Genomic DNA, 10,174 nt, shown 5'->3' with positions numbered 1-10,174 from the left:
TCTAATTCTCTCTGGACTCAGCAGGTATAATTCCGACTCTGGTGAGCACCTCATCAAATGCTATGTGCCCTATTTTGTCTGGGCTGGCCTAGAGTCACTTCAGAGAGATTATAGAAAAAATCCGTGAAGTATACAGAGCTCACTTGAACTAAAGTTCATAAAAACAGGCTTATAACTTTGCTGAAGCAGGTAGGTTTGGGAAACTGAATATAGATTTAAGGATCAGAATTTGAACATAAATAACTCTTCCCCTCTCCCCACTCCTGTCAGCTTTTTATCCACTTGTAATAGGGCATTATACAAAGTCTAGCATTTTATGTTTATTGAATGGGTTGTAATCAGTTCATCTAATTATCCATCCAACCATCTTTCCAAGTACTGTTAAATTTCTTGAGGATAAGGATATAACACTGTTGCTTTTGGTATCTTCCTTTCTATGACTTGCCTTTATTTTGTGTCTGTGATAATCATAATAATCTACAGATTGCACGGGAAAAAAACAGGTTGCCTAAAAACAGAAAAAGACAGGAAAGACTCCCTCTTATTGCAGTCTGAATCAGTAAAGCCCATTTTCCTGAAGTGTTTGTTGTTGTTCAGTCACTAAGTCATTTCCAGCTCTTTGTGACCCCATGGACTGCAGCAGCACATCAGGCTTCCATGTCCTTCTCTGTTTCCTGGAGTTTGCTCAGATTCATGCCCACTGAGTCTGATGCTATCTAACCACATCATCCTCTGCTGCCCTGTTAATTGGAATGAGTCTTATGAAGGAAACTGAGATTCTGAAGAAACTATTAGTGCCCTCTGCTCTATAAATAAAATCTCATTTTAATACCCAGCAAACCAGAAAAGTTATATCCCTGGGTTTAAATTTGCCACTTACTGGAAAAGTCATCTCACCAGGTTACTTAACCCCTCTGAGATTGTAACACATAAAAAATACTCAACAGATACTCTCTTTTCTTTTTGCCTCCTACCACAGCCTCCTCTTTCCCTTCCAAGTGATCTTCAGGGCTGCTGCCAAAACCTATTTATTTGTTGAAACAGGCTAAATTGATCATCAAGTCGGATTCCTAATAAGAGACCTAAGAAGAGGAACCAGGGGGACTTACAGAAGAAAAAACAAGCTACTCTTGATTTCATCAAATGTTAAACTTTTAAGAGACTCCAGAAGTCATTTAAGTCTAGCTACCCCCTTAGCTCATGGATTCCTTCCGTAGCAGCTGTGCCTGGTAGTCATTCAGCTTTGGCTTAAAATCCAGCCTCTCATTGCTTTCCATTATTTCAGATAGAGTTGAGGGTTTGCGGGGGAGATAGTAAAAACTCTCACAGTGTATATTAACCTCACAGTTTCTTTTGCAAATTGGTATGTTAGGGCCTATGGCCCTACCAAACAAGGGAGGACCACAAGCACCCTCAGTGAACATCTCCAGGTTTAGAAAGTGTTCCTGCTTGCTCGATTTATTCTTCTCCATCCTCTTGCAGGTGTTTATCCCCTATTTGGACGAAACGCTTCCAACCTCTCGGGAGCTGCCTTGAGAGTTCATGTGGTTCTTTCCTCTCTTTCTTCACACCCTGGGCCCACTCATGAGCTGGACTCCATGGACTGCAGCAGCCACAGTGAGTCTGAGCAGGTCCCCAGAGGAATTGATGAGACCCAGCTCTCTCCACCACATGGTCACCGGAAGTCTCCAGTCTCCACCCAGGTTCCCTGCAACAACACCACAGCTGAAGTCTGCCCAGCCCAGGAGGGCCCTCCTGAGTCAGATGGAACTTTCACAGTCAGCATTCTGGTAGAGAGAGCAATGCACTTAAGCTTGAAAGGTATGTTCTTCTCACTTATCTATAAATAGGTATCTGACTCTGCAGGCTACAGTCCTGTCTTCATAAATCTTTCTAATCACGACAGGGTCTGGAGGAATTGCTAATCATCTTAATCAGTAATAATTATATTTTTCAAGCCTAAAGGTTTAAGCAGTGTGAAAGCCTTTCTGAACCTAAGTGGGCTTGTCAGTTACCTTAATTTTGTATATCATAAATTCCTCAGTCCAGAAACCAAAGTATCAATTTAGACGCTCCTCTTTTCCTTTTTCACCATCAAATCCCCACATCCATTAAATTGCTGTGTCTTTGAAATTTCTGTTAGATCGCTACCTTGGTCTCTATTCATACCAACTTTATCCCTCTTCATTACATACCTCGGGCCAAGGATTCTTAGCACTGGATCCATAAGCCCTCAGGAATCCAAGAATTAAAGTCAGGGGAGGTGATCTTGGATAGGAAAATAATTACATCTTTATTTTTATTAACCTCTAACTAAAATTAAGGCTTTCCAGGTAGCCCAGTGGTAAAGAATCTGCCTGCGAAGCAGAAGACACGGGTTTAATTCTGGATCAGGAAGATCCCCTGGAGAAGGAAATAGAAACCCACTCCAGTATTCTTGCCTGGGAAATCCCATGGACAGAGGAGTTTGGCGGGCCACAGCCCATGGGGTCGCAAAGAGCTGGACATGACTCGGCGACTAAACAGTAGCACAGCAGCAACTAAAATTGAACAATTTCTTCCAATTGTGAGTGTAGGCAATAGAGCCTAGTAATATTAATAGTACCTGTAATGCTGTCAAATCACAGGTATTTTTATATCCCATTTTAGTTACTGCAGATATCTTGGAATGTCGCTTATTCCTGTCATTACTTCAGAATTTCAGTAGTTATTAAACCAAAGTAATTATTAAGCCTAAAACTTAATCTTGTTGTATATTAATAAAACACATATATTGCTATATCACAGTTTTTTAATGTTGGATAACTTTGATTTCTTTATAATCTTATGTATTTTACATTATTCATTAAAAAAAAAAAATGCTGAATAGAAGAGGCCCATAGAGTTCCCCAGATGGCCAAAGTAATCCATGGGACAAAGAACCCCTGCCCTACATTTTTTCGCCCTTGCCTTACTTTTATTCAGCCTTGTAATCTCTCCTAAAATTTTCCCTTTTGCCATCACCCTACTCTTTTGCCTGCTTAATTCCAATTCCTCTCTCAAGAGTCAGCACAAACATCACCATCTACCAGAGTTTCCTAGATGTGGGACCCACCTATTTGCTCTCTTAGCATTTTTGCCCTTTTTATCATAGCATATATTGCATACATTAATGCTAACATTCTTTGCATGATTTTCTTCTCTACTAGGTAGGAGCTGTTTGAGAGCAGCGGCCTTATCTCATTCATTTATTCATTCATTCAGCAACAAAACATATCCTATTTGCTGTGTGAGCACTGTCCATGGTGCTGGGGATAAAACAGTGAACAAAATGATGATAATAGTGCCCTTATGATGCTTACATTCTAGTAGGAATATTTTCAGTCCTATATTTCCAGGCAGTAAGTTGTGTATGTTTGTTACTTTGATCAGTTACTGTCTCTTTTTGTCTTGAATTTCCCATCTGTAAATGGCTGTGATTATCAGTTCTGAGATGTGTGATTATTCTGAGAGCTAAAAATCCATAGCTTTGTGAGTCCAGAAGATTTCAGTATATATCTTTTGATTGGGCCTTCCTACTTGACTCCTACAAATTCTGTGTTGCCTCTCGGTTTTTGCTATGTATCCTTATTACTTCGGAACAGAAACAAAATTCATGCTCACAGTAACTGTTGTCTTTTATTTCTACTTCTCCATATACATACTACCAACAGATGTTACTTCCAGAATTATAAGCTTCTACAAAGACCCTGAGGTTCTCAACCTTCTCATCACCTTTGTGTGTCAGAGATCTTGAAGTGTTCTGTCTCAGGACAGAATCTTCTCCACATACAATCTTGCTGTGCTGTATTAGAGATACTGAGGTCCTGTATGAGTCACAAAATTAGGAAACAGTTTTCGCTTTTTGACTGCCCTACCAATGCAGCCCATCTGTGACAAGTCTGATAATGAATGAATTTAAGGAAAGCACAAAAAAGCTTTGATTTTTGCAGAAATTGTTTTGGTTTTTTGTTTTTGCATTGAAAATAAAATTTAATGTTTAAAAACATGGTTACGTTCTGTTTTAGGGGTTGCCTCCATGTTGCAAAAAGCAAAATATGCTTGTAACTTCTCAGACAGTAAATTGCATTTTTTAATACGGCTTGACAATTAGCAATAATTTATTGAGCATCTCTTTGTACAAAATTCTATTCTCACTTTTGTATATTAATTATCTCACTTAATCCTTACCACTATCCAGTATTCTTGGGCTTCCCTTGTGGCTCAGCTGGTAAAGAATCTGCCTGCAATTCAGGAGACCTGGGTTCGATCCCTAGGTTGGGAAGATCCCCTGGAGAAGGGTAAGGCTACCCACTCCAGTAGTCTGGCCTAGAGAATTCCATGGACTATATAGTCCATGGGGTCACAAAGTTGGACAAAACCGAATGACTTTCACTTTAATCCTTACCACAAAGGATTATTTTATGAGCAGATTACAGTACACAACCATTTTGTAAATGAGGAAACTGAAGCTCACAAAACTGAAATGACTCAAGAGTTACACAGTTGATAAGCTGTAGAGTGGAATTTTAATCCTAAAGCCTAACCTAAAGGAATTTCACCTAAAGCCTTGCTCTTTGGTCTAGTACACAGTCTTCACCCTGCCTTTCAGGATGTATTTATCAGTTTATCTGTGTCTGTCTGTGTTTATCATTTAGTCCTGCTTACATTCTGTATTACCAGGATAATTATGTACTGTATGTCCAGTCCTGTGCTTATGTTGTAAGAATGGTAGTTCAGTTCAGCAAGTAGTAAATTTGTACTAGGCCAGTGCCAGGTACAGAAAGAGCAGAGCGAATGGCACACAGTTTGTGTCCTCTAAGAGCTGATAACCCAGATAAGGGGATATGATGTGATTTTAGAGGGGCCATGGACACAGTAGTGGCACCATGGTGACTTTCTTTCCCTTCTAGTCATAATATATAGCAAGCCAGTCCCTGGCTCATGTACTTTTCTTAGCTTAGATTCCTTTCTCCCCCAGTTACCAGTTACCAAATTCTCCCCAGCATCCTGCTCTTTCTCTCTGTCACCTTGTTCCAGCCATGCTGGCCTCTTTGCTTTTTCTTCAATGTATAGGCAGACTCCTGCTTTGAGGCTTTTGAATCTGATGTTCACTGTGTGCCTGGAACTTTCTTCACTTTTGGCCTGGCTTTACGGAAGTCACTGACTCAACTAGACCTTCCTTGGTCACCCATCTAAACTTACAGCCTCCCCCAACAATACCTGTCCCTTTTTCCTGCTTTATTTTTGTCTGTGTCTTTTAAATAGTGTATTTTGTTTATCTTCTGTCTTTCTAGAAAAAGACTAAGTCCTACAGAGACAGCAATTTTTTGATTTATTGACTGCTAAATCCTCAACACCTTGAACTGTGTCTAACACATAATGTAAGCAGTAAATGTTAAATAAGGAAGCAGAGACCTTGTTCAAATGCCCTTTCTCTCCTTTTAATATGTTCTCTGATTTTCTACTTTGCCTCTCCTGCAGGAAAGTTGCTTGTGTGGAATTTAACAGAGGATAGTAGGGATTAGTAGATTCATTCGACAAATAGGTATTAAGTTCCTGCTGTATCCAGTACAGGGTATAGGATCATGTCCTCTTACCCATAAAGTTTTATATCACCTTTTCTCTCTTGTCACTGCTTCCTTGCATGTCCAGGCTTCAGGAATTTAGATGAGTGGGATTGCCCTCTCAACGACTGCTGTGAATATTCTCTTTCACTACCTTCTTCATTCTGCAACTGAGATTATATTATGTCTGGTCAACAAATGTGACCTCATCTCTCCACCTAAAATACTTTGTTGACTTTATATCAGTGCAGTCACAGTGGCCTAGCCCACAGAGTACTGCCGTGCGGCCTCATCAGTCTTTCCAGCCTCATCTCTCACTGTTTCTTATATTAGGCAATTTGCTTTCTGCCAGTGCCCCATCCTCTATCATGTTACCCTTGATCATGGTCTTTCCTCTACCTGATATGGTTTCTCTTATTCAGTGAACTTGCTTCTCGTCCTTTAAGAGTAAACTAGACCCACTCCAGTGTTCTTGCCTGGAGAATCCCAGGGACGGCGGAGCCTGGTGGGCCGCCATCTATGGGGTCGCACAGAGTCGGACATGACTGAAGCGACTTAGCAGCAGCAGCAGATGATACTAACACTTTTCTGCCTACTGACCACCTCTATTAGTAGAAAACTTTCCTCTCTGTTCCCCAAACTTCTTTATTCCACCACCATCCCTACACAGGTTTTCTCCTTCATATCACTTATTATTCTGTACTGAAAATGTTTCTTAATGCGTCTCTCCTTAGGCTGCCTGTTCCGTGGGGACAGGGACTGTGTTTATTTCTGTATCTCAATACCTGTGTCTTCGTGATGCAGCTAAGCAGGCATAATGTCCTTTTGTTTGTGAATACGATACTCACTGCCTCTCATGTTTCTGGCATGAGTTACAGATCTGTAAATCACTTGTTATTTTGCCTCTTTCTGTTTAGCCAGGGCAGATTAAGCGTCAGAGTGGACACTTTCGGAGGTCTCTTGTCTCCCAAGTCCTACTCTCACAGTGATAGGCCCATATAGGCCTTCCCCCGCAAATATTGATGGTTCACTCAGACCCTGTGCTGAGCCCTGAGTGTACAGACCTACGTATCATTTCTCTGAAATGTGCTTCCAAATGATGATATAATAGGAAGACTTCTGGAATGGGACTTAGAAGACTGGCTTCTGGCCCTAGCTAAGCCATTAACTTGTATAGTGACTTTGGGCAACCCATTTCTCTTTTCCTCGACTGTAAAATGTAATAAGATCATCTCTAAGCATATGGAGCTGAGGGCAGCATATCCCACGCTGTGAGTCAGCTATAAATTGCCAAGTTCTTATGAAAATTCTGGGTAGATGCTTCCTTAATATCCATATTGACCATCCTGCCTTCAGCAGTGTTCTCAGTGTGTCTGTCCCTCTCATGCCTTAGAAGCATCTTCATTGATGAAGGAAACTAATGACTCTTTAGTGCAAAGCTGAATGCAGAGGCTTCATAAACAGCCCTGAATTATGCCTTACAACTGAGACAGTGTAGTCCCCACTGTCATCCTGGTTCTGAAATACCAGAGTTGCTTGGATACTTTTGTTAGAAAAAACTCTGAGGAACCTTCAAGAATCAGCTTCAGTACTCATAAGATTTGTGAACTTACACTAGACATGACCAGTATCTCTAGCCCTGTCTTACAGATGAAGCCATCAAGGAACAGAGAGGTAAAGTGATTTGAGGTCATCTAAATTATACCCAGTGAAAACCAAAACCATCTTCAGTATCATCAGCCTTTAGAGGCTCTCTTTCAACTACCCAGGCAGGGTTAGGGGTCCTTCTGCGTTCCCACAGCCCCCTGTGCTTTTGGTATAGTCTTTATCCTATTGTATTATAATTATCTGTTTGTGTCTGGTTCCAGATTAAGAATCAGATCTGACTCATCTGTGCATGTAAGCCACAGAGCTGGTGTCAGTTAATGATAGCTTAACAAAACTGAGCTAAGTTTTTATTATTGTACAAATCTGGGCATTGCTTGAGGGAAAGTTTCCATCTATTGACTCCAGGCCAGAGGGAGAGCTTTTCTTTTAACCAGGTAGAGTTAATTAGAACTATTGCAATGGAATATCCCTGGAATAGGAGTTAGGAAACCTTCCAGTTGACCAGATGTGTGACGAGCAAGCCACTTTACCTCTCTATTCCTTGGTTGCCTTGTTTGTAAACTAGAGATAGAGACACCATCTTATGTGGTTATCAAGGATGTTATCAGCAGAAATTTAGTGTTGATAAGAAAACTAAAATAAGGAGTTATGGGACTTCCCTGGTGGTTAAGATTCTGAGCTGCCAACGCAGGAGGCACTGGTATGATCCCTAGTCAGGGAACTCTATCCCACATGCTGTGTGGTACAGCCAAAAGATTGTAAAAATTAAAATTTAAAAAAAAGGATTTATTATTTAGTCTCATTGGAGAGATTATACCATTTTTGATGCATAAAACTACTACTTTCCACACTTAGGTGAAACACGGGAAATTCAGTGAAAACCCTTAAATGGTAAAGGTGGCTCATCTCAAGTCCTCTTAACTGCTCTCAGTGTGTGTCCCAATTCAATAGGAGGTATAGCAGTTTTCATCTCAGCTGCCTCTAAAAGTATTTCAGAACTTGACCTTTTTTAAGAAGGTAAACAGGCCCAGCCAGATTTCCAACTGCAAGGGCAGAGCCAGGGAAACCTGATAGACTTGCTATCCCAAACTGATTTCTTTATCACCCGCCTGTTTGGCTTAAAGGAGTGTTTCTGTTCAAGACTGAATAAGGAACAATTTCCTCCAAAGTAGAAATAATAGTTCTGTTTCATAGCCTCTAGCAAATAGCAACCTCAAAAATAGTGAACCTAAAAAGAGAGGGTTGAGGTATGAGAGAAGAGATCTGGGCAGTATTGGTAGGTATTTGGCATCATAGAATTTATTGTAGGTAATTATCGAAGTCATTTGAGAGTATATGTTTCTGATGAAGAAACTTGGTGCCCAGAGGGTCAGAGTGAAACACGCAGTATATCACGCTAAATCAGTGACATAGACACAGATTATTGTAGAATCTCCCTTGCTGTGAGGATTTGTGACATTTTATTGGAAGAAATCAGTTGAGAAACTTGAGACCTACTAAAAAAATGGGAGACAGAGAGAGCAGGGTGAGACTGAGAAAGAGAAATGGAAGCTACGTCAGGGAGAGTCTCGTTGCCAGAAACAACTCACTCCAGCTGTTTTAAACAGAGAAAAGTTTAATGTAGAATATTAACGTGCTTCAAGTTACTGGAAGGGCTCAGGGAGTTGGCTCTAGGCTAAGCTTTCAGGAAAGAACCAGTAGATCTTTTAAGTTAGAAAGAACAGTGCCAAGAGTGCAGTCCAGGGATCAGGAAATCATCTCTATTATCGTTGGGCCTCTGGGGACCCAGGGACACAACCCCTGAGCAGGAAACTCAGTGTCATCCATGCTAGTAGCAAATGGGAAAGGAACATGTCCTCTGCCTCCTGTCTGCCTTCCAAATCTGTTGTAATGGCATCTAATACATAGAGACCAGTATGTATCCATCCGTACTCTATCTAGCACAGCAGACTCGTGACCCTTTCAATCTCCACAGTAAAGGAACACAAAATAGTAAAAGTAAGTGAAGGTGGGTGCTGAGCAAGTCAGTCCATGTAATACTGTTAAGTTTCACGAAAATAAAAAAGCTTTTAAGACGTTAGCTCAATAGATAAAGGTAATATTAGTGTTATTCTGTACATTTCACATTAGTAATGATGAGTGCTATTTTATTGATTTCTGTTAGCTATTCTTTGATTACTGCCATTTTATTAGAATCATTTTTTTTCCTGCTCTTTCAAGAATATGCTTGTAAACTGGTTTTACCAGGTTGTAGCCAGTCTTTCTGTACCCCAGTTTTTTTAATCTATATAATGAGAATAATATCTTCCTCATAGGTTTGTTGTAAGGATTAAATGAGTTGATACATGTATAGTTCTTAGAAAAATGCTGGCACACAGCAAGTGATATATGTTATCTACTATTATTATTTTTAAGGTTATATACTATGTGACTCCATCTATGTGATAGTTTTTTTATAATTTTATTTTTATTTTTGGCTGAGCTTCGTTGCTTCATGGGCTATTCTGTAGTTGTGAGCAGGGCCACCTCTAGCCGCAGTGCGCAGACTTCTCATCGTGGGGCTTCTCTTGTTGCATAGCACAGGCTTTAGAGCACACAGACTTCAGTAGTCGCAGCTCATGGGCTCAGTAGTTGTAGCACATGGGCTTAGTTGCTCCACAGCATGAGGGATCTTTCCAGACCAGGGATCGAACCCATGTCTCTTTCATTGGCAGACAGATTCTTCACCACTGAGCCACCAGGGAAGCCCTGTTATTTATTTTTAATGCTTACAACATCCGAGGAGATATAAGTATCATACACGTTGTTTGAAGAGGGCGTGGCCTAGATAGGCCTTGCCCAAGGTCACACATTGCCAAAGTCACACAGAACGTGTGTGGCAGAGCTGTCCTTGATCATCGGACTTTTAAGTCCAAGTTCCTTGCAGTTCTATCTTTTTCCTCTTAATCCAGTGTTTTCCATCATCCCACAGAGTACAAGGA

At 40.6% G+C, this 10,174-nt stretch overlaps 1 protein-coding gene across 5 annotated transcripts in view; it reads left to right on the top strand.

The window, feature by feature from the left end:
- Positions 1 to 10,174, top strand: part of C2CD3 (C2 domain containing 3 centriole elongation regulator) — a 127,104-nt gene that overhangs the window by 78,947 nt on the left and 37,983 nt on the right. For all 5 annotated transcript variants that reach the window (XR_016039002.1, XM_088843184.1, XM_055423655.2 and 2 more), the window contains one exon: positions 1,483 to 1,821. Coding sequence is in view for 4 of the 5 variants with exons in the window: in XM_088843184.1 (XP_088699310.1) it covers positions 1,483 to 1,821 (339 nt within the window). In the remaining variant the exon portion in view is untranslated. The remainder of the gene's footprint in view (positions 1 to 1,482; positions 1,822 to 10,174) is intronic.

This window comes from Moschus berezovskii, chromosome 14, assembly GCF_049115385.1.
Source record: "Moschus berezovskii isolate FMDL1 chromosome 14, NW_MosBer_1.0, whole genome shotgun sequence".
Taxonomy (NCBI): domain Eukaryota; kingdom Metazoa; phylum Chordata; class Mammalia; order Artiodactyla; family Moschidae; genus Moschus; species Moschus berezovskii.
Note: the sequence above shows the minus strand (reverse complement) of the source record. Positions and strands in the feature narration are given on the sequence as shown.